General features: G+C 27.3%; 10 protein-coding genes across 10 annotated transcripts; 6 read left to right on the plus strand and 4 right to left on the minus strand.

Annotated features, from left to right (window-relative positions):
* Positions 1-41: 41 nt before the first annotated feature.
* OCT59_018371 (uncharacterized protein) lies at positions 42-3285 on the plus strand. Its single transcript, XM_025317358.2, has 15 exons — positions 42-190; positions 269-306; positions 384-535; positions 594-681; positions 754-773; positions 836-890; positions 958-1367; positions 1444-1464; positions 1553-1964; positions 2030-2117; positions 2185-2378; positions 2448-2521; positions 2590-2840; positions 2919-2990; positions 3057-3285. Exons 1-15 carry the CDS (start codon positions 78-80, stop codon positions 3151-3153), a joined length of 2085 nt encoding a protein of 694 aa, XP_025178477.1. The 5' UTR covers positions 42-77; the 3' UTR covers positions 3154-3285.
* Positions 3286-5280: 1995 nt separating this feature from the next.
* OCT59_018372 (uncharacterized protein) lies at positions 5281-8042 on the plus strand (the record flags this gene model as incomplete). The annotated part of the gene is made up of 6 exons (XM_025317359.2): positions 5281-5635; positions 5720-5860; positions 5933-6468; positions 6571-7174; positions 7254-7270; positions 7353-8042. 6 exons carry the CDS (start codon positions 5281-5283, stop codon positions 8040-8042), a joined length of 2343 nt encoding a protein of 780 aa, XP_025178479.2.
* A 929-nt stretch (positions 8043-8971) lies between these two features.
* On the minus strand, positions 8972-11083 carry OCT59_018373 (uncharacterized protein). Its single transcript, XM_025326002.2, has one exon. It carries the CDS (start codon positions 11067-11069, stop codon positions 9162-9164), a length of 1908 nt encoding a protein of 635 aa, XP_025178480.1. The 5' UTR covers positions 11070-11083; the 3' UTR covers positions 8972-9161.
* Positions 11084-11860: 777 nt separating this feature from the next.
* On the plus strand, positions 11861-12787 carry OCT59_018374 (uncharacterized protein; the record flags this gene model as incomplete). Its single annotated transcript, XM_066148735.1, has 6 exons — positions 11861-11942; positions 12008-12083; positions 12161-12225; positions 12295-12364; positions 12435-12463; positions 12537-12787. 6 exons carry the CDS (start codon positions 11861-11863, stop codon positions 12785-12787), a joined length of 573 nt encoding a protein of 190 aa, XP_066004634.1.
* Positions 12788-14185: 1398 nt separating this feature from the next.
* On the minus strand, positions 14186-14431 carry OCT59_018375 (uncharacterized protein; the record flags this gene model as incomplete). The annotated part of the gene is made up of 1 exon (XM_066148737.1): positions 14186-14431. One exon carries the CDS (start codon positions 14429-14431, stop codon positions 14186-14188), a length of 246 nt encoding a protein of 81 aa, XP_066004635.1.
* A 102-nt stretch (positions 14432-14533) lies between these two features.
* Positions 14534-14833, minus strand: OCT59_018376 (uncharacterized protein; the record flags this gene model as incomplete). Its single annotated transcript, XM_066148738.1, has 1 exon — positions 14534-14833. One exon carries the CDS (start codon positions 14831-14833, stop codon positions 14534-14536), a length of 300 nt encoding a protein of 99 aa, XP_066004636.1.
* A 793-nt stretch (positions 14834-15626) lies between these two features.
* Positions 15627-16366, minus strand: OCT59_018377 (uncharacterized protein; the record flags this gene model as incomplete). The annotated part of the gene is made up of 4 exons (XM_066148739.1): positions 15627-15749; positions 15891-16004; positions 16090-16170; positions 16238-16366. 4 exons carry the CDS (start codon positions 16364-16366, stop codon positions 15627-15629), a joined length of 447 nt encoding a protein of 148 aa, XP_066004637.1.
* Positions 16367-16992: 626 nt separating this feature from the next.
* On the plus strand, positions 16993-17301 carry OCT59_018378 (uncharacterized protein; the record flags this gene model as incomplete). The annotated part of the gene is made up of 1 exon (XM_066148740.1): positions 16993-17301. The coding sequence occupies one exon, from the start codon at positions 16993-16995 to the stop codon at positions 17299-17301; it is 309 nt and encodes a 102-aa protein (XP_066004638.1).
* A 2196-nt stretch (positions 17302-19497) lies between these two features.
* OCT59_018379 (uncharacterized protein) lies at positions 19498-20291 on the plus strand (the record flags this gene model as incomplete). Its single annotated transcript, XM_066148741.1, has 2 exons — positions 19498-19504; positions 19903-20291. 2 exons carry the CDS (start codon positions 19498-19500, stop codon positions 20289-20291), a joined length of 396 nt encoding a protein of 131 aa, XP_066004639.1.
* Positions 20292-22979: 2688 nt separating this feature from the next.
* OCT59_018380 (uncharacterized protein) lies at positions 22980-23663 on the plus strand (the record flags this gene model as incomplete). Its single annotated transcript, XM_025317361.2, has 1 exon — positions 22980-23663. The coding sequence occupies one exon, from the start codon at positions 22980-22982 to the stop codon at positions 23496-23498; it is 519 nt and encodes a 172-aa protein (XP_025178484.2). The 3' UTR covers positions 23499-23663.
* Positions 23664-24057: the final 394 nt, after the last annotated feature.

The following is a 24057-nucleotide window of genomic DNA, read 5'->3' on the forward strand; positions in this document are numbered from 1 at the left end:
AGAATAGTAGATAAATTTATATCAAATATTTCGCAGATCGAAAATCGAAACCAACGAAGCTTTTGAGGAAAAAAAGTATGACCCAGCCGCCAACGAAGTACTCCGTTGAATTGCCTGATACTAGAAAGTCTGGCCAAACTGGAATATACAGAAATGCTCTTAACCCGGATAATTTAACTGTTACGATAAGGTTTGTAATACCTTTACTTACCTTTATTATTTGCATTATTCTTAATTTGCAGAGTGGTTTTATCGATTAATTTAATAGAAAAGAAGTAACAACGCTATATGAGAATTTCCAATACTGTATGTAACAATCAATAATGTGCTTTTGTTTAAAAGGTTTATTTAAAGACTAAATCTTTATTTATGTTATTTATTAGCTCTTAACGTTTCGAAAGACAGAAATTGTATTGGTTATCGTTCTTATAATAAATCGACGGGACAATATGGGTCATATTTATGGCAATCTTATAAGCAAATTGCTGAACGCATAGATAATTTTGGATCAGGGCTTTTGTATTTAAATGAAAATGTATGTTCAATCATTTTATGAGCATTCAATTGTATACTTATCGAAAATTTTCCTATAGACGGATAAGAATCTTAAAAATAAGAAGAATCCTAAGAATTTCAAGGATAAGCAATGGACAGTGGGAATTTATGCTAATAATAGACCTGGTACGAATTAATTAATTTTTTGTTTTTATCTTATGTATTGTCACTCACTATTAAACTTATGAAATAATCCAGAATGGTTTATTACTGATCAGGTAATTTAAATTATGTGAAAATTTTTGAAGATCAATATATAACATTGATTTTATCTTATTAGGCCAATTGCGCTTATAATCTTATCACCGTTGCATTGTATGATACTTTGGGACCAGGTAATAAAACAAGAAATGATCAAAAAAATCAATATTCTATTAATTAAATTATTTTATGATACCTTAGAAACTGTGGAATATGTTATAAATCATGCTGAGATTCCAATTGTTGTTACTGGTGCCAATCGAATTCCCGGATTAATTCAATTGGCTCCGAAGGTTCCAAATTTAAAAGTTATTATTTCAATGGATGAGTTAGAAGATGATTCTCCTGTACCTTTTGGGAGTACTACTACCGGAAAAGTATTAAAAGCTTGGGCGGAAGACAAGGGAATTGTATTGTTGAGTTTTAGTGAGGTAGAAAAGCTGGGAAAGCAATATCCCCGAAAGCATAATCCCCCTTCTCCAAAAGATCTCTCTTGTATTTGTTATACTTCTGGTACAACTGGAGTTCCAAAAGGTGTTATGCTTACACACAGGAATTTTGTAGCAGCAATTTCTTCAACATGCCAGCTTTGGGACGGAAATCAAGATGATGTATGTTATTTATATTATTTGATCGTCTTTTATTATTATATTCATTAAAAAGAAAATATTTCTATCAATTACGAAGGTTCTTATATCGTATTTGCCGGTTAGTAATTAATTGCTTTATTAATAATTAAGTTTTTTAAAGAAAAAATTCTTTGGCTAACCTTATTAATTGGAGTTTAATTTAATAGCTGGCTCATATTTTTGGTCGTATATTGGAATCAATGGCAATTTCATTTGGTTGCAGTATCGGATATTACCATGGAGACGTTCTTACGCTTATTGACGATGTTGCCGAACTTAGACCTACATTATTCCCATCGGTTCCAAGATTGCTTACACGTATTCATGCTAAGCTTCAACAAGCTACGGTTAACGCTCCAGGAATTAAGGGAGCATTATCAAGGAGAGCAGTGGCTGCTAAACTTGAAAAATTGGAGACGGGACAAGGATACACACATCCCCTATGGGACCGAATTATATTTAACAAGATTAAACAAATATTAGGGGGTCGTGTACGTGTGATGATAACAGGTTCTGCCCCTTTAGATCCTGAAGTATTGCAATTTTTAAGAATAGCCTTTTCAACCGAAATTGTAGAGGGTATGTTGAAATAAGAATTATATAAGATTTGTATAAAATATAATAGTAACCTATTGTTTCATTAGGTTATGGGCAGACTGAAGGTGTTGCAACTGCGACAGTTGGTCTTCGAGGCGAAAACAAAGCCGGTCATGTTGGAGGGCCACACTTATGGTAGTGTTCTTAATTTGTGTTTATTTACATTACAATAATTATTTAATATTATTACTTTAAATTTTAGTTGTGAAATGAAACTTGTGGATGTACCTGAAATGAATTATTTATCAACTGATAAACCATATCCTCGTGGTGAACTATGTTATCGTGGACCACATTGTTTTATTGGTTATTACAAAGATGAAGAAAAAACAAAAGAAGCCATTGATTCTGAAGGATGGGTTCATACTGGTGATATCGCTTATGTTGATGAGCGTGGTAAGTGGTTTTCACGTGAATTTACTAATCTCATAGTTCATATGTATAATTAATTTTTAATTTATCAAGGCGCATGGACTATAGTTGATCGCAAAAAAAACATATTCAAGCTTTCTCAAGGAGAATATGTTGCCCCTGAAAAAGTAATAACTTTTATAACAATGTTTTTAAATCTATCTGTAAATATTAAATTTGTGTGTTTTTTTTGTAGATCGAAAACGTTTATATTAATTCTCCTTTGATAGTACAAATATATGTACATGGAGATTCTCTTCGTAATTATCTTGTAGCAGTTGTTGTACCAGATCCCGAAACTTTTGTACCTTGGGCCAACGTGTTAGTTAAAAAAAATGTTTCATTGGGAGATGAAAAAGGAATGGAGAGTTTAATTAATGATCCGGAAGTTCGTAAAGAATTTTTAAAAGAAATGGATAAAGTTGGACAAAATGCCAAACTCAGAGGGTAAGTTGATGTTATACTTTATAATTTTTGTTAAATTCGATAATTATTAAATAATTTATTTTTATTTTATTTAATTAGATTTGAATTTGTAAAAGCTATTCATCTTACGAATGTACCATTCTCTGTTGAAAATAATCTTCTCACTCCTACGTATGTATTATTTATTTATGATTGATAAAAAAACTATCTGAGATACTTATTAATTATGAATTTCAGGTTAAAACTTAAACGTCATGAAGCTCGACAAACTTTCCATAAAGTGACTGATAAGTTATATTCCGAGATTGAATCTAGTGTTAAAGCAAAATTGTAAAAGATGATTTTCCATGTCAACTGAAAAGGACATTGATGATTTTTAAGAATATTTATTTTTCTATTATTTATTTATTTGGAGACTTTTGTTATTAAATTTAAATAAACATAATTTCTATTTCATGCAAACCCTAAAGCCTGGTCTTTTTGTTATATAATATTACGTAATTAGTAAATCATTCCAATTTCAATACGCACTCCAAAGTTTCATTTGCGATTTAAGCCGTAAGTACACTTACTTTACATTTTTACATTTTCATTTACAAACTTCGGCGAAAATAATAGCGGTTAGTTTTTTTTTAATGTCATGAATAAAACTTTATGAAATTTTTTTTTATTTTCTGAAAGAACAAGAAATACATATTAATATTTGATACGGTCGACATCTGTGTCAATAAATTGTGCGCTTCGTACTATTAACTAACATTCTTTAGTATAATTTTTTTTTAATATTTTCTCAATTTTCTTGCCATCCAGAGGTCAGATTGAGACAAAATTACTAATCCAATAGTTGTATTGTCATAATGGCAGTATTATAAATTTGGCCAGAATTTATTGCCAAAAAGGATATAAAATGATAATTTATCTTATAATTCCAGCTAGAATTAGATTAGGTTAAATGATCGAAAATTTTACACCCAATTCTCCCATTAATGCTATTAATGTATATTAGAGTGTACTTAATTTCCGTAAATTCCAGTTATTAAAACTTATAATCAAAGAAATACTGTACACAAGGTCATACATATATCAGTATAATACTGTCTGTAATAATAATATTCTGGCTAAACCAATATATAAACCGATTTAAAAATAAATTTAAATTATACTCATGTATGGTACATGGTCAAAATCAACCTAATTTACGGGTCTTTTAAAATGAACCCAGCTAAAAATATAACGCGCTCTTTAATATGTTTCATTATAATAATATCCTACAAATTGTAGTGATTCTAATAAAGATTTATCTGTACCAATCATAATTCAATGATAAAATAAATGCTTTTAGCCTTATTAGACATTAATTTAATAAATCGTTTATTTATTTTGAATCTTATATACTATATGTAGTATCATAAAAAAAAAAGATATCAGATATATATAAGGGAAGAAATTAAAGGGAGATATTTAAAACAGGCTTGTATTTTCAGTCGACTATTTCCCACAACTATGGCAAGTTTTATTAAAAACTCGTTCTAAACATTTAACTTTCCCACATTTAGAGCAATATCTATTAATTCAGATGAGGAAACCAACCTAGGAGGAAATTTTCTACTACTAGAAGAGTGAGTAATTAATCTTTTTAACATTAGTATTGTCTTAAGTCCATTGTATTGATATGTAAAGTGTAAACTTATTTTAGTTAGAAAATATTGAAACAAATTGTTACATTTGATAATAATTTCGAAATAATTTTGGTTTCATTTGAGGCCTCTTTGCTTTAATTAGATGGAATAAGATCCCATATTTGATATTTGATTTGAATTTATAAATGATTGCCATTTGGAGTAAATATACAATTTTAGAGCTTCATTTGTAAAAATTTTTATGGTAAAATATAATAGTCCTTGAAAACAAAGAAAAAATTTGCGCGACTAAACTATACGAAAAAAAGCTTGATTACAGATGATCCAAACGAAAGAATATTTTAATACGGAATTGCGGATTTGTCGGATTTCGGACGGACAAGTTTTTTTTTTATTTAAAGAAAAACAAAAAATTAAAATGATCGCTATAACTTAATTAGAGATTTAGTTACAAATATATCCAAATCAGGCGTTTGATTTAAAAAAGTTTAGTAACACACGCATCTTTTTTTTATTGTTTTATGCGTTACACACAATTTTGTGTGACTTTTGATCGTTTCTATTTGTAACACTACAGAAAGTTGATAAACAAACATTGCAAGATAAATTAATTAAACAAATGGTTTTCCAATAAAAAATCTGTTACCGAAATACCGAAAACGCCAAGTATCACTATTTTACGGAGTTCTATATCCTGATAATTTTCCATATTCCATGAGATAACAATTAAACAGTTTCATGTTTTTTCTCATTTAAATACCAATGAACTGTTATCATAATTTAAGTTATTCAACTTGATATTTGCAAAGATTTTAAGCGTAATGATGTCTAGACTACGACGTGTTAATTTATTTTTTTATGTTATAATTCTCTTGTCGTTCTACGCGATACAAGTTTTATCAAATCCAATAAGTGAGAAACCTACACCGACGCTACAAAAAAGACAAGAAGTCATTACATCTACTACTTTTGTCACGACTACCGATGATGCAAAAGTAGTTACAATCACAACGTATGGACCACAATCAATGAAAACATTTTCACCGTCAAAACCCAAGAACTGTATTGGACTGGTGAAATTTACAAACATTCAACTCGTTATCATGAAAAATACCAAATTAATAAATTTTATTGTCAAAGGAAAAACCTCAATGAATGACTTAAATAGTGCTACTGGTAATCTTTTATAATTTTTTATGTAACTTTTAATCGATTAAAATTTTTAATATTGAAAATATGATATTAAATACGATGCTCTAGTGAAAACATCTATTTATTGGGATAACAAACACACTGCAGAAAGTATTAGTCCATGTCCAATGAATAATACATGTGAAATTCAATACGAACAATCAACCATTATTTTCAACTACACCACTTCGTTGCCTGAAGAATTTTTAGGTATATTATCTTAATCCATATAACTTTTTACGTTTAAGTTTATTTATCGAAATTAACGATTTGTAAATATAGATAGTGAACTTTCGGGACGTAACGCTTATTTGACATTATCCGTAGTAGATGAGAATGGTAAAGTCCTAGGATGTGTTACCACCTCTTGTAACGGTATAGTTACAGATTTGATTCCATATTTATTCAATATTCCGTTAATTTGCGGATCGGTTGCTGCGGTGTTCTGTATTGCGGCGAAAAACCGCAAGAAAGAACATGATGAATGTGAGAAAAAACATGACGAACAACATGACGGACACGACAGTCATGATAGAGATGAAATACATAAAAAACATGACGGACACGACAGTCATGATAGAGATGAAATACATAAAAAACATGACGGACACGACAGTCATGATAGAGATGAGATACATAAAAATCACGAAAATCATTCCACTCAGAGAACTCATCCAAGCTCACAAGGTGAACTAGATCCTGAAAACCCACAAAGTACACCATATTCTGATCCTAATGGAAATTTGCAACCAACCTCACAAAGTACACCATATTCTGATCCCAGCGGGAACTTGCAGCCAACTTCTAGTGGGAATAAGGTATGTACTAAGAATATTATACTGCATGTCTCACATTCTCTAACCGAGATCTTGTTGTCCCATCACATTTTGCATTTATCCATAAAATCCTGTAATTTAAAGTTTCCTACTGGGGCATCGTATGATCCTACAAAATCTACAACTCCAGCACATACACCAATTACACAACATCCACCATCTTCGAATAATCCTCCATCCATATATGATATTATTCGGGTTGCTCAGTTTTTCGTGACTACTGCTCTAATTTCTTTACCTGGTATTCCATATGGTTACCGGGATGTAATATCCAAGCTCGGTTGGGCAATAGGTTTGCCGAGCAATAATGTTTTTAATATCTCATATCTGTCTAATATTGCAGATGAGCAAGTAAGAGGGGGAATATGCCGTATGGTTAATTTCTGTTCAAATTTAATCAAAAGTCCCGTTGCATATAATAGTGACAGCACGTGCGCAGATATTGGTCAGCCCACTCCTTCTTCAAAAGAGACTGGACTTACATCTTTTGGAAAACTATTGGATGCTCCAGATTATAATTTATTTTTCATTGCGTTTATTTCATTCTGTTTCACGTTAGGGGTCGCTCTTGTTATTGTATTGTTAATTTGGTTGTTTGCATGGTCGTGCAAAAAATTGCAGACAAGCTTATGGAAGAAATGGTCCTTCTTGAAAAAAGCAGTGGACAATCTTCACCTTTTGATACTTGGTAAGTCAAGATTTTCTAAACGCTTTACAATGTAGGAATAATAATATAAGCTGACTTATTTTATTCATTTCCATTCAAGGTGGATTCATACGTGCAGTAAGTGTTTAATAATGAATCAATGTTTTCATATTAACTACACAAACTTTTTATAACCATATTTTATTTTCTTACTATCCAGCTGATACTATTTTACTATCCCATAACCCTTTTTGCCTTCTATCAATTGGCGCTTATCAAAGATTGTTGGCTATTTATTTTTCTTGCCGTAATTTGTGTGACATTCTTGTCATTAGGTGCAATGGCCTTTTGCGGTTACAAAATCTTGCGACCATACTTTTTTGAAAATTGGGATGAATATAAAAAACCAACTTATACCATCTTTTATAGCTCGCTCTACTCTCAATATCATGAAGAAGAAGATAAAAGTTCAAATTGCGTTTGGTTCTTTGTTTTTACAACTACTTATGATTTTCTTCGAGCTATTATCATTGGATTGGGTCAACGAAGTGCAATTGCACAAATTATCGGTTTACTTGTCACGGAAGCGATTTTCTTTTTCTTAATAGTAAAATATAAACCGTATAAAAGTCGAATGATACAATGGTTGAAGACAGGTATATCGATTGTACAATTCGTAGTTGTTATTTTATTAATACCATTCTTTGGAAATACACCTCTTGTATATCGAATTGTAATTGATTATATTATGAAGTCGATGCAATTCATTCTTACAATATTGATATTCTCTATTACAATCGTAACTTTGTATATTGTAATCCGAAATCTCATAAATGGAGATAAAGGAAGTAAAAATGATGAAAAAGACGATGATGATGATAAACGCGAGATAATTGGAGATAAAAATTAATTAATTGATTATAAAATATTTGACATTTATCATTAGCGATTGTATTTAATTATATAAATATTTTTATTTTTGTTAATTAATTATGTATAATAAATAAATATATTTATTCTTAAAGAAAATAATTTAAATAGCTTAAATTCATATTCTTGCACACTCATTGGACTCTCTAATACTACATATTAAAATTTATGAATTCTTTGATGATAAATAGAATTCTAGCATAATTTAATACATTCTAAAAGAATATTATTTCTTTTATATTCAGGAATAAAACATTCACAAATACTCTGCAAAATTCATTCACTCTTTTGATAAGATTTATTGCATTTTGATACATGTAACATACAGTCGTTTGAAAATTCTAATTTAAAATTGTCATCGATCAGCAATTACACGAACAATGTCTTAATGCCGGCCAAGATATATTAATCTTGAATTCTTAATATTATTTTATTTATACGAAGTCGTTTAAAGAAACAAGAACCTCTAAACAGGGATCGTCACCAATATCGGCACGACTAATTACGCTGGAGTCATGTTCACATCTCACTAAAAACTTTTAAAATTCAATCAACGGTCAACTCTGTTGACACAACTCATTGATGAATCGTTTATTCTCTTCTCTTCTTTAAACAATTTATGTATCAGTTTTCGTCTTTTAATCTTTTTAATTTTTATCATATGATTTTGGAAGCTTCGTTTCTTTTTATTAGCCTCTGATAGTCTGATATCGATTTACATACGTTTTAAATTTTAAGAATAAAATCTTATTAAGGGAGAAAAATGAGAATCGAGAAATATGAATTTCAACGTGGACGAACGATGGATTATTATTGATTTTAAATTTAATATAAAAATATTTATCGTTTAAATAATTAAAAAAAAATTTAAAATTTTGCGATTACACAATTATATATTCTTGAATCTGTAATAGGAAGCTTTTAAGCAAAGCAAGATAATGTATTTATCTAATATTTTTTTACATTACAAATGAATTTATCTTGTCTAATTCATAGTATAATAATAAATATTCAAAAAAAAAGTCTCGCAAAAAAATTCTTTGGTCGTCATAATTTTAAACTATAACCTATATATATACATATATATAATATCCATAAACTAAATTATATCATCAAAAGTGACAGTAACGTAACAAACAGTCATTCCATATCCATGATTATGTGAATCAACATGAAAGTCTTTTACCCTGATCCCCTTTTCTTTAGCATAAGCATCAATAGCTGCCCTATGCTCATCACTACTGAAATAACAATGTAAAGACATAAATTTAAGTTTGGCATTACAATCCTTTAAGAAATTTTTCAAAGGACCTCCAGAAAAAGCCCATCTGGATAAATCTAAATGTTTAAGGCTTTCTGGAATTAAAGTACCAATTTGAGGTAACATATCATCAACGTGAAACAAATTACTCCAGTAAGCTCCACAAATAACTAAATTTTCAAGTTTTTTACAACATTCTAATAATTTTATTAGCTCCTCAAATCGGTCATCGCTACTTACATTTCCTGAAAATGTAATTAAATTTGGACAATTAATAGCTATGGTTTCAATTATTCCGGGATAATAATGCAATTCTAAATTTAATCTTATTTCTTGAAGATGTACACTTGTATTACGAATCAAACTCGCCAATTCCAAAGATGGCGGATCGATTTCTTCATCTTGATCATCCTCATAAGTATGTATATCATTAATTTCAATTGACTTAAGGCGAGGAAAATTTGCATTCTCCAACGCTCTCATGTGATGACTAGTAAGCTGACATTCCGAAATCTTCAATCTTTCCAAATTTTTACAAGTTGCTAAAGCTTCAAATGCCTCATGATCTCTGGTATAAGCCTTCATCAATTGAACACAAATGAGGTTCTCACTTTGACTTGCGAAGGACCATAAAATTGGTGAAGAATCTTCACCCCCACTGCACCAAGTAAATATTTCTAACCCATTTTGAGCGCTAATAAGACCCGCTAAAGAGTGAGATGCACTACGGTATGTATCCCAAACTACGAGAGAACGAATATTCTTACAGTATGTAGCCATCGTATTAAATATCTCACCTTTATCGAACTCTCCATTTAAAACAAATTCTGTAATATTTGATAAACACTCGGTCGCTCCAGGAAAACAAGGTAAAGAAATGTAATCTCGTGAAGCAATTGATAAATTTCTTGTCCATCCTCGAGTATCCAAAATTAGTTTCTCAAAATTACTGCAATTATTCATTAAATATAAACAAATTTTTTTGGCGATCATTAATTTTTTGCTTTCTGTAGAATTATCAAACGGTATCTCAATGCTCTCTAAATCATTATAATATTCTGGATCACTCCATAATCCATCCATTTCTTCCTCATAATAATCTTCTTGGTCATAGTCATCAAAATCACCATCATCATATTCAATAGGGACATCCTCTGAATCATCATCATCATCATCATCATAATCATCTTGTTCGTCGTCGATAATCGAATTATCCAATTCACGTGATCCCCAATTATCGTCAACGAGTTCCTGAACATTCTCTATAAATACTTCGGATTCTTTAAATGATAATCTCGCCAAATCAATATCAATATCCTCACTTTTAGTTTCAAAAATTTTATTTACAGACACCCATTCTGAAATAGTTTCATACAATTTTTTATAATCAAGCTCTTTCAAGTACGATGCGTAATTGAAGATTGTTGATCGTTTATAAACACATCGTTTAATATTCTGCATTTCAGGAATATCCAGAAAATCATCTGGTAAATATGAAAGATAAATTGGAATTATCTTTTCAAGTGATAATTGCTCTCTACTTTGTGAAAGCGTAAACGGTTTTTTCCAAAGAATTGGAACTGTATTTTTACACCAAGTTCTATTTAATAATAAGATTGAATGTAATGTTTGAATATCATCATCTTCAATAAATGAAAGAATGTATCGAAGACATTCTGTTGGAAGGTATGGAATAGTATTGTCAAGCACCGCTTTAGATGAAGATTCTGAAATTGTTTGATCCATTTAAAGAAATTTTTACAGAAAAAAAGAGAGGAACAAAAATTGTTACATTTATAAGCAAATTTTCACATAAATGTTTCACAAGTTTGCATATGATCAGTGATAGACATGTATTGTGGCGAGTGCAAAAACGAGACTAGTTAGACTAGTTCAAACTTGATTGCCGGGTTATTACATGGCTGATTTCATCGGAAAAATCCACTGATTAGACAATCAGTACAGCTAGTACAGCTTTTCACATGGTTTATACATTTTATTTATTCGCCCTCTTGCGTGATTTTGCAACATGAAATAATATCGATTTATATTATTCTTCAGTATTGTCAATTACGGTCTTCCATCTAAAAGTTATGGAGGAAAATAATCAGTCATACAAATTATACGAGAAGAAAAAAGAGAAAATATTAACAATTCAAGTATAATAACCAATAAAACAATTAGGTTCAAAAGAGTCATTAATATTTTCCAACACATTCTTCTCAAATAGTATAACAATTTATACATATAATTTGTGCGTTATTGACTTCTCGAAGAGAAATGAAAGGAGGATATGGTGACTAAATCGGGTGTGATTGATGCCAACAGAATCCTTCGTTTCATGTGACAACAGAAATTATTGCTCGAGGATTGATCAGCATTAAACAGATATATACAAAGATGCAGCTTATAAGAGGTATATAAACAAATTAGTTGATTTTACATTTACTATTTACTTTTCAAAACTTTTATAAACTTGACTTAATACCAATTTGTTTCAAACGGAATTATTTTAGATTAATATCAGAATATCAAAAATGGGACTTGATAAACATCCAATATTATTTAAATCATTAAGATTATTAACAATTGTAGTTACATTAGCTATTATAGCACTAGGTTAGTTAAGAGAATTCGATGATTTATTGTTCATATTATCTAATTTAATCTTTTCTTTAAAATAGAAATAACAGAGCATAAGAAATTATCATTATTTACGCAAAATTCCGGAATATCAATAGAAGATTATCAAAGTATAAAGTAATATGAAAAATTCGTGCAATTTTGTTGTTTTTTTAGACTGAAACATAAAATAATATAATGGTGATTGATAATAGGTCGAATTTATTTGGTATAAAAATATTTTTTTATATTGTAATAATAATTACAACCATTGTTAAAGGTAAGTACAATTTAAGTTTATTTTTTATCTCAGGTGTTAATATTTACCAATTTTAAATTAAAATATTAGGTATACAATTTTTTAAGTTTAATACTTTATGGAGAGAAGGGCCGTTTGTTAGAGATATTGTATTTGGAATGTTAGTAAAATCATAATATATTTAATTTTTTATTATTCAAATTCTTATTACATAATTTTTCTTACAATAGTGGTTTTTCACTTCTATGGATAGTTGCAGGTATACTCATTTTATTTTCAATTAATTGGCACCTAACTCTTTTCTTATCTTTTTTAATTCCATTCTTCCTAAGGTTTGACAAATATATATACATTCTATTATGCACCGGAAGTAATATGCCCTGGTTATTTTATGTCAAATCTTCAACCGTTTTCATCAAAATCAGAAATTCCATGGGAATTACAACTAAAATGTAAATCATATTTATCAATAACTGCTTTGGCTTGGTTTAATGTTCTGATATTTCTTTTATCTACTATATTGTATTGGAAATTATGGATTGATAAAAGAGATAATCAAATTTTAATTAATGAGTTATTTTAATTTTATATTTAAAATAAATTAATAATTCATATTTAATTATAATATTTACAATATTTCATAATTATTGTAATACCGTTTTTTGAAAAAACTGTTAATATTATTGTTTTTATAAACTGAAAACTGAATGGTAGTTTAATTTTTAATTAATTAGATTATAATAAAGGTAAATAAATATATTTTTATTTAAATTAATTATTAATTCTAAAATATATTATTATAACATTTACTTAAATTACAACTACCAATAAAATTTTATATTATTGGTAAAAATGATTTATTTATAAAATAATTCTAAATAATACAAAATACAAAAAAGTAAAGAACTATACAACTATTCTAATATTATTAATCCATAAACCACTTGTCATACTATTTAAGTATTGCATACACTGTCAAATGATCTATTATGCTAAACAGGTAAACTATATATGTAATAAGTTATTTTAGCCAAGGATTCTGTTATCTTAGCAAGAGTGATTATGGGTTTTTAAATATATAAAATTATATTAGATTTATTTTTTTATTTTTTTTTGCTAATTACAATACATTTACAAATTCATTAAATAAATCAAGTAATTATACAAAAAAAAATTATAAAAAACTATATAACTATTCTAATATATTAACTTGTAAACCATTTGAGTATTTGACATTTCTTTATAAAATTTCACATATTGACTAGTTTTTAAAGTTATATATAAAGTCAAATATTATATGTTAGCTAGAATAGTATTTGAAATTAGTCCTTTTATAAGTTTTAAATGGGTTTGCAATTTCAGTTTTATAAAGGTAATATCCTTATATTTAAAGATAGTTTTTTTCAAATTGAAAAAGAAATGTTAGTTTTTTTGTATATTTCTTTATATATTTTATAATTTTTTCTGTAATTTCTTGTTCTATCAGCTCAAAATCTTGTTTGGTCTCTTTGTATATATTTAAATATGAAAGTGACTCTTTTTTTTTATCAAATAAAATTATAAATACATTAAAAAAATAAAAAACATTTAATAAAATATTAATTAAATTTTAATAATTAATTAAAGGAGTTATCTGCGTGCCACCTGGGGTGGTATTTTGATTTTTGCCACCCCCCTTTTTTTCAAATTTTAATTGGACAAAATTTTCTTATAGTATACATAAAGCATTATAAAAAAAAAACTTTGAAAATGTATTTTTTCATCATTTCACATTATTTATCACTTTAAATTCTTTAATGTCTTAATTGCAAATTTAATACAATTTTATATGATAGATCTTTACAATAAATGTGTTTAAATTAACTCGCATTAACAGTTAAGAAATTCGTAATAAAATCACAGTCATTAGAAATTAAACACAATACTATCTACATGCAAATTCTTTAATTTTTCTAATCAGAATTACTACGTTCTACATTTTTCATCTTAAATAAGTATGACCTTTCTTTTTACATAATTTGCATGATGCTGTGCATCGTCTAATGTTATGATTAGGTGCATAACAATTACTGCATGTCTTTGATCCTTTACCTTGTAAACTGCCACCTTCATGTCCATTATTATCTTGAATAAAAGCATTTGAACCAGTACCTTTACTAGAATTTTTACATGTTTCAACAGAACTTTTAAACCTTTTATTTCGTGGCCTTCCTTTGGATTTAACCATATATGGATTAAGAATTTTTCTTGAATCTGATTCATCAATACTTTCATCCGTATCATACAATTCATCAGTAACCCGATTCAACACATTTAAGACATCAAATCGTCACTTTTCAGTGGCAATTTGTGCAATTTTACAACTCATCCCAAACAAATTGCTATACAAGTGCCGCGCTTGGATTTTCATATTAATGTCATCCATTGAGTCTTCGCCTCTAAGAACATCTAGAATTGTTGATGAATCTATATGTGAAAGATTTCCATTTACATCCATAAATGCGTGCTTTTGAATATTCAGATTACTGGAATTTTCTGAATCATTAAATGCGTTTCCATAAGTTTCTAACTTAAACCATCGCCTTTTAATTAACGAAATGCTAAATTGTGCTTGTTGACTGCGAATCATAACCTGAAAAAAATGGCGGCATACTAATCCACAGTTCAAAATCATTAAACATAAGGCAAATACGTCTCGATCATATAAAAAAGGATCAATCACGAAACGTGAGTTGAGTTTGATTTGGACGTATAAGGTAAGTAACATGCCAAATTTCCAGAATATCTTCCAAATTGACGCCCAAAGAGCTTTGCATATGACGATCCAGATTTTAACGAATATGAAATATACAATAGATGTGTTTTATATAAGGTAAAAGTGGTTTTACTTATTCTGTCAGCCTATATATGCATAGCTAATAATAATAGTTGGTGTGATTCCATTGTTTGCTTCTAAAAGTTGTTCTAAAACCCATGTATAAGACGCTGATATTTCATCGGATAATAATGCTTGTGCAAAAATACGGGTATAGTTTTGATTATGACGCAAACAAAGATGCAAAGAGCCATGTGGTACTTATTTGTTCTTGAAGTGTTATCTGTTACAATAACATTATGATAATACTGATATAACTCCTGTTGATTCGAATCCATCCAAAAAATATGAAATAACCTCCTTTGATTAAGGTTGCTTGCCGAAACCTAGAGGTTTAGGCAAGATGGCGTTTCGCCAAAAAGTGAAATTCTGCCGAAACTATATTAAAGTTATATTAAAAACTGGCGAAACTTTAGAGAAAGGTGAAACTGCTGAAACTTATTATAAATGCCGAAACTGCTGAAACTCTGCCGAAACTATAATAAATCTATAGTAAAATTTTGACGAAACTAATCGTAGGATTTTAAAGAGGTTTAGACAAGCAACCTTACCCTTGATGGATTTTTTTAGCAATAAACATTCTGGGATCTTCTTTTTGCTGATTTTCAAGCATTTCCAATAGCCAAAACGCATCATTGTCTGAATCATTAACTTCACTATGAGAATTATCCTATTTAAAGTATTGAATCGCATTTATTACATCTCTTTCTAGAAATGTTTGCTGTGGAAACTCAGCAATTAAAAGATTCTGAATCATAAAGCTGCCCATTCCAGGTGAATTATTGATATAAAACTTTATTCAATTCATTACTGACTCAGGCAAACTATGATATGATGGTGTGAATATTGCTGTTAAAGTATTAAGATTATGGTTTTTATGCCCTGGTTCAAAAGTAGTTACTCTTGGATTTGAGTCAGTTTTTGGCTAACAAATATTTATATAACATGTACATTCAACGCGAGATGATGTTGTATTTCGTGTTATATCTGGATTATTTCCTTTACCTTACCAGCATGATGGCATTCAAATACCTTTTTATTAACGCTTCCATCGACTCTATGATAAGTATTTTGCAATCTTCAGGAAAAACCTTTTGTTTTGGCATATGTATGTAGAACTTGGTCTACATGCTCCCAATTCTCAAATTTATAGCCAACCTTTAACTCAAGTGCTTGCTCCTTTAGATTGTCACTAGTCTGAAGCTCTTGAAGAACTCTTAAACGGTTTTGTCTTGAGACTATAGATTTTGGTAAAGTGTTTTCCTTATTTAAATTGATGTTATCCATATTTGTTTTAAATGTTACATTGGCAAATGTATCATTCTTGACGTGTTACGTTAATATTTAAAATATTTACACATGTTATATGACGTTATAGTATCACATGCAGTAGAAGTGGCAAAAATCATATTACCACCCCAGGTGGCAAAGCAGGACTTTTTTCTAATTAAAAATTAAAAATTTTTATAAATTATAAAAATTAAAAATTAAGAAATAATGTTTCTTTCGATATTTATTAGTAAAAGTTTTGTATAAACTTAAAAAAATAATAAAAAATAAAAAATTTATTTAATTTTCACTACTGGTGAAATTCGAATTTTAATTACCTCTGGTAATTTTATTAATTTTATATTTTATTTTCACTACTAGCCGTAATTTTCATAATGAATTTACCGGTGATAAAATTCAAATTTTAATCATCACTGGTGATTTTATTAATTTTTAATTTTTGTTTCATCACTGGTGATTTTTACCATAATGTTGTATAACATAATTATTGTACAAGCATATAAATTTTAACTAAATATATATTTACACCCATGCACATCATAAAAAATTTGTACTCTACATATATTAAATAAAGGAGTGATAATTAATGCAGTGATATTTATCCTAACAAATCCTTTATCACAATGGACATAGATTGGGATTTCTTTATGAATTTTTCTGAAAATACCATTTTACCTACAAATTTTTTTATTGAAAGTAATGAAAAAAGTGTGTTAGAAGATATTATTACACCTTCCAAGTCTCCTGAATACTTTTTTAACAAATTAGAAGAAAATGTATTAGAAAACATTATTACACCTCCTAAATCTTCTGAACACTTGTTTAATGAACTAGAAGAAGAACTTACAGAACTATTTGATGGTTTAAATGACAGCTTAAACTGTTTTTCATATCAATATAATCTCTGTATAGGAGATAGTTTTGATGACTAGACATTAGTTGATACATTTTTGCATAATTACTGTTTAAAAAAAGGCTTTGAATACCAGGTTTTTCATAATTAAGGTTGCTTATCTAAACCTCTTCAAAATCCTACGATTAGTTTCGTCAAAATTTTACTATAGATTTATTATAGTTTTGGCAGAGTTTCGGCAGTTTTGGCATTTATAATAAGTTTCAGCAGTTTCACCTTTCTTTAAAGTTTCGCCAGTTTTTTAATATAACTTTAATATAGTTTCAGCAGAATTTTGCTTTTCGGCGAAACGCAATCTTGCCTAAACTCTAGGTTTCGGCAAGCAACCTTATTCATAATGATAAAGATGCAAATAATCGTTTTATTACCTGATGCAAATCATTTTATTATTCTTCTAGTGGTAATAATTATGAAGCTCGTAAGATTATTAATTAAGATTTGCATCATTTACACAATTCTAACAAAAACAATTGTGAATGGCATTATAATTTTCCTTACTAAAGACAGAAAATAGGATAAAATGTACAACATTAGTAGATACACATAATCATGAATTAAATCCTATACAAATAGCACATCTCAATGCTAGATATCGACATTTTAATGATGAGATGATGCAAGATTTAAAGTTTTTTACAGACTGCAAGGTGGCACCCATTATACAGTTAGAAATTTTGAAAAAAAACACCTACAACATGTATTCCATAAACAGGATATTTATAACTTAATATACCGTTTATATAAAAATAAAAATGAAGAAAATTCTGATACAAGTTCGTTACTTAACAATTTTCTTGAAAAAATAATTCAAGATTCAGGTTGGAAGGTATTTATTCAACATTCAGGTAATGAATGTAAAGATCCCAGGCGAAACTGAAATATTTAGTCATTTAACTAAACCGAAATAGTTTAGACATTTAAAATTAAAAGATGAAATGCCAAAATTCAATATTCCATAGTATTTCCATATATTTTTTATAGATTTTCATGGATTTTTAATTATAATAATTACTTATAAAAAAAAATAATAATAAATTTAAATATAATATTTTTTAAAGAAATTTATAAAACTATTATATATATATTATAATTTCATATATTTTTATAATAAAACTATAATTTTATATAATTAAAATTTAAACTTAAAAATTATTACTATATAGTTTAGTTAATAATGAAACTGAAACTGGTTGGTGACAAAACTGAAATTTTTGGTAAAAAGAGTTTAGCCAGGTATCACTAAATGAACATCGTTTGTCTGGTATTTTCTGGATGTCTCCCTTCCAACAGGATTTATACCAACAATTTCATGATGTAGTGTTAAATGATAATATATGTAAAACAAATAAATATAACATGTATTTAAGTGTTTTTATAATTAAAGACAATTATGGAAAGTTTCAAAATGTAGCTAATGCTCTTGTTGAGAATGAAATGGTGTCTACATATACATGGATTTTACAATGTCTTATGAAAGCAACGAACAATACTGTGTTAAAAGCATTTTGGACAGATTCAGAACCAGGATTGATTAATGCAGCTACTTATATATTTCCAATGACATTACATTTTTATTGCCTTTTTCATATTTGGCAAAATATTACCAAACACCTTAAAGTAAAACTGAATACAAAATTTCGTTCATTTAGTAAATCATTTTACTTATGTAGAAATACATTAAGTATAAAGTTATTTAAACAACAGTAGAAATCTATGATGGATGAATTTCCAGAAAGTCATCAATATATGACTAAAGTATTATATCCTAATCGAAGTAGCTGGGTCAAAGCCTATACATCATTTCAATTCAATATAAGTATTCAATCCACACAAAGTGTAGAGTCATTTAATGCAATTATCAAAAAGACATTAAATAGTGCAAGCAATCTTTGTAAAATTGAAAATACTATTGATAAAAGACATGAAGACGAATTTCAGTATTGTAAATTAGCCAACCTTAAAGCTTATCAAATAACAGTTGGTCTTCCACATTTATCATCTCAAATTTTTTCCAGTATTGATATAGTTCTTAATTACTTTTTGACGTCTCTTGTATTATCATAGCAGAAATTTCAAATTTCTCAATCATTCATTTATGAAGGTTATTTGATTACTTTGATATCATCTTTAAATGAGATAATTATCATTTTATTAAAATTAATAGTAACTTCATAATATTTATATAAGTTGCGTTACTAATTAATAGATCGATCATATGATTCGTATCTTCATGTGATTCTTTTTTATATAAATCTTATAGAATTTAGATATTAAAACTGCCAGTGATAATTTTATTGAAGACATTATTGATGAACTACAAATAACTATAAAGTCTCTTTTAAGTGGTATTGAAATTTCAAATATTATTGAAATATGGAAAATAAGATGTATAGGTAGCCTTTCATGTAAATATAATATAGTAATACTTTTGGATGATGAAACCACCTTTGTATTTGTTTGGAAACAATTACAAAAGGTATAATTTGCCAACATTTCTGGAAAGTAATATTATATTCAAATTCAGCAAAGTTCCATATTATCATCATATCTGTTAGATGGTATAAGAACAGTATTTTAACTAATTTAAATATTAATCTTAAAAACTTTCTAATTCTTACAGCAATAGAAACAACTACTGATACTTCAACATTATCTCAAATTACATCATGTACATTTCAAAGTTTACATTATATTCAAAGGTCTGATAATAATGAAATTATTTGTCAAAATACTAATCAACGAAATAGATTTGGAATAGCATTTTCTATAGCAAAAACTGCTGTTAATATTGCATTAGAAACTAATAGTGATCGTGAATTAATTCAATTATTGAAAGATTTTATTGAAGCAAAACGAAAAAAAAATGTAGATAATAATGACAATGTTAATCATGATATAGTAGAAATTAATGGGTCTAATCAAGAAAATGATAATATAGTTCCATTACAAAAAAATTTAATTGAACAAATTACCAGTTCTTGTGTGACTAAAGTTAAAGGGGTTCTATAAAAAAAAAGATTAAGAAGTGCAATGAAAATATCAAAAAAAAGAGTTCTAATGCAAGAAATTGCTGACAAAAGTAACGTTCAGCCTATAAAATAACAGCGTAAATGCTTATTGTGTGGTAAATTTGGTTACTATCAGAAAAAATGCCCAAGGAATAAATAATAGGTATGTTTTTTATTAAAGTTTTATGATTTCAATTACTTTAATTGAAAATTGTAATAACAGAATTTTATAATGGAAAATTAAGTCAATTTCGCAATACTATAATAATTGACATGTAATGAAACTTTTATGAGGCAAAAAACTATATAAAAGACTTGTGTTCGCTGACTGGTGAGTGGAAAGTAGGAGTCTTTTTTTTGTGATTTTTCATGTAATTTGAGTATAAATTTCTTATAATAAAACTTCATCAATTTTAATTATATAATTACAATTAGAAAAGTTATAATCACACCACTTAATTCTAGTCAAAAATTATAATTTTGGCTAAAATTAAAAAACATATTATAAATTTTTTTCAAAAATTTTAATTTAAATAATAAATATATAAAACAAATTTGAGTAAATACTAATCACACTAAAATTTTGAAAACTTGACTAATAAAATCTTTTTTAAAACAAAAAATTATATTTTACTTATAAAATCAAACTTTCCTGTTTTCAAAAATTATCTAAACAACAGCTTTTATAATCTAAGGAAAATTTGCATTATTTTACTTATAAATTTATGATATTTATATGGTGGCTATCACCTATAAATCACACTAATATTATATAATTTCAAATTTTTATAAATTTTAAATTGAATAGTAAAAAGAAAAAACTAAACCAATAAAATGATAGAGCAACATGTATTGAACATTTCTATCAGGTTATTTTATTAATATTATAGGTTAAAGTTGGATGATTTTAATAAGTAGCAATAATAAAAACATAAAATTTCAAACTAGTTTTCATGTAATTTGTATGGATTTTACAAAAATTTTATAGAAATCCACAAAAATTCTATGTAATATGCCAAAAAAAATTTTGCCACTTATGCAGCAATTAATATTTTAACAAAGTACTTTAAAAATAAGTTGCACAATATAAATAAATAAAATTTCAAATTTTGGACTATTGTTATTTATAGGTGACAGCTACCACATTATAATTAAATGGAATAATATTTCAGTCAAAAATTTTGAAAATTCAAAAAATATTTTATATGTGATAATAATCACCACTGGTGATATTTAGCAATTACCTCAAAAAAATGTTTTTTTTTAAATTAAAAAGGTTTTTTTACTATTTTTTACCTAAAGTAAAAAATCTAAACTATATAACTTTTTATAAAAAAAGACATATATTTAAAAAAATACTACTATATATATTATTTAATTAATTTTTATATTATATTCCAAAGTATTATATTAAAAAGTATAATAATTATAATAATTATAGTAATAATTTAATTTTAAAAAATTTCATTTATATATGAATAGATATCAATATTTTTCTTTTAAATTTAAAATTTCAAATTTAATAATAAAATACTAATTAAAAGTAAATAAAAGCAAAATAAGTCTAATTATCTTAACTATCTAATTGTTATTATAAAAACTAATTTTTAGGAAATCATAATATCAAGATTATATTTTACTTTTAATTTTTATAGAATTTAACTTATAATTATAATAATATTTATAAGTTTTTCAAATATATATATCATTTTTTTTCCAATATAAAGTATGAATTACAAACTTTAATTTAAGTTAATTAGTAACATAATAATAAATTAATATACTATATAATAATATAAGTCTAGTAAGCATAATTTGGCCAGCACTATAATTGACCATATATGTCATGTGTTTTATGTGTTTTATAATTTTATTTCATGATTTTGGCTAAATTCATTTTCTTGGCCTAAATTATATTACCACTACCAAAATCAGGTGATTTTTGGCAGACATCCGTCAGAGGAGAGAATTTTAATGTGAATTTTATCCAACAAATCCCCGAAATTTCATGGTCAATTTTGCCACTGGTGATTGTCTCTCATTTGAGTATGAAGAAAAGTTAGACCGATCAAAAACTTCTTATGGTAATAAAATTAAAAATTTTGATATAAATTCACACAGTATTCACACACATCACTCGGATCGATCCGAACTTATCCGGATCATCAAAAGAATCGAATGATATCTCAATCAATTTCCGATCAGAAAGTATTTATATTAAGTAATGCATAAATGTTTCATTTATGCATATTCTTGAAACGAGAAAACAAAAGTTTATAACGAAATCCTTATTAATCTTTGTAGGGAAAGATTTCATTGTATATAACTTTCAAGGTAAAAATAAATAAAATAACAAAATAACCCAATTTTTTATTAAAAAAAAAAAAAATTTTTTTAGTTTATGAAAATTTCTAGATATTGTTCGATTAGTGGCTTTTATGTCTAAGCCAAACGGAACGAACCTTTAATAGTATACCAACCCAAATTAAGCAAAGGGGACTTTTTAAAGCGTTTTATTCAAAGTGATCGAATTTGGTAATTACGTAATCAAGTGTTGATCTATATTTAAAATAGTATTGCATCACTATAAACTAAAAACAATTGAAAAAAAAGTATAAATATATCTTACAACCGAGCTAAAAATCTTTTTATCTTTTCCAAAAATCCAATTTTTATGAAATTTAATAATATGAGATATAATAAAATTTTCACGATATTTCCTATATGTTTAATTTATTTTTTGGTAATTGCAAGTCCAATATCTTTACCTGAATTTGACCTTGAAAATATTGAAAAAGCTGCAACATCAGCTCCAACAACCTCGGCACCTTCCTCCTCATCCTCATCATCACCATCAGCAGCAATAGCAGTATTCACGAATCCATCAAATAGTTCAACGGCGGTAACAGGTCAAATAAAGTTTACTAAAACTTCACAGAATAAAACAAATGTTAGTGGTAAATTAGATTCAGGGATATTTGATAAAGTAGCTGCAAATTATCAATTTAAAATTGTTGATAGATCAAAAATATTAATATATGACTTAACAACCGATGGTTTAAATAAATGGAGTGTTAACTCAACTGGTACTACTCCTTTTCAACATGATTTTGATAAATTACTTATTAGTAAAATTGTTGACCAATTTTTTGAAATAAGTCATCATAAAAAAGGTATCGTTAGTATGACGATAGTAAAATCTATTTAAAGAAAGCAGAGGTTATGGTAACAAAGGGTATATTAACAGTTTAATGTATTTAATGTATTTAATGTTTTTTTTTGTATTTAATATTTATTTCTTCGATAACTCGATAATTGGATATTGTAAATAAATTATTTTAATAAAAAACGTGTATTTTTTTTCCGAGACTCCAAATTAGGAAATTTGATTTCAATTTTTTTTGACAATCATTTTTACTTATTTAGAATTCTATGACAACTCTATTAGGTGCCATGGCTGACCTACAGTCCCCTAAATTTAACGCCAAAGCCTGTGACAAGTATATTAATACAGTATTAATATGTATATCATATAAATTAAAAATAGTAAATGATAAATATAGTAGTCTGCTAGTCGCACGAACACGCCAACATAAAACCCTGCATTTCCAAAATCAAACTCGTTAATCATAGTATTTTTTTTTTTTCTTTATAATGTAATCACGGTGCATACAATCAAAAACTCATACATTTTGACTAATATGGCAATATTCATAATAAATGATTAAAATGATTTGCATTAAATCACATCACGAAAAAAAAATTCT

This window comes from Rhizophagus irregularis, chromosome 27 (assembly GCF_026210795.1).
Source record: "Rhizophagus irregularis chromosome 27, complete sequence".
Taxonomy (NCBI): Eukaryota; Fungi; Glomeromycota; class Glomeromycetes; order Glomerales; family Glomeraceae; genus Rhizophagus; species Rhizophagus irregularis.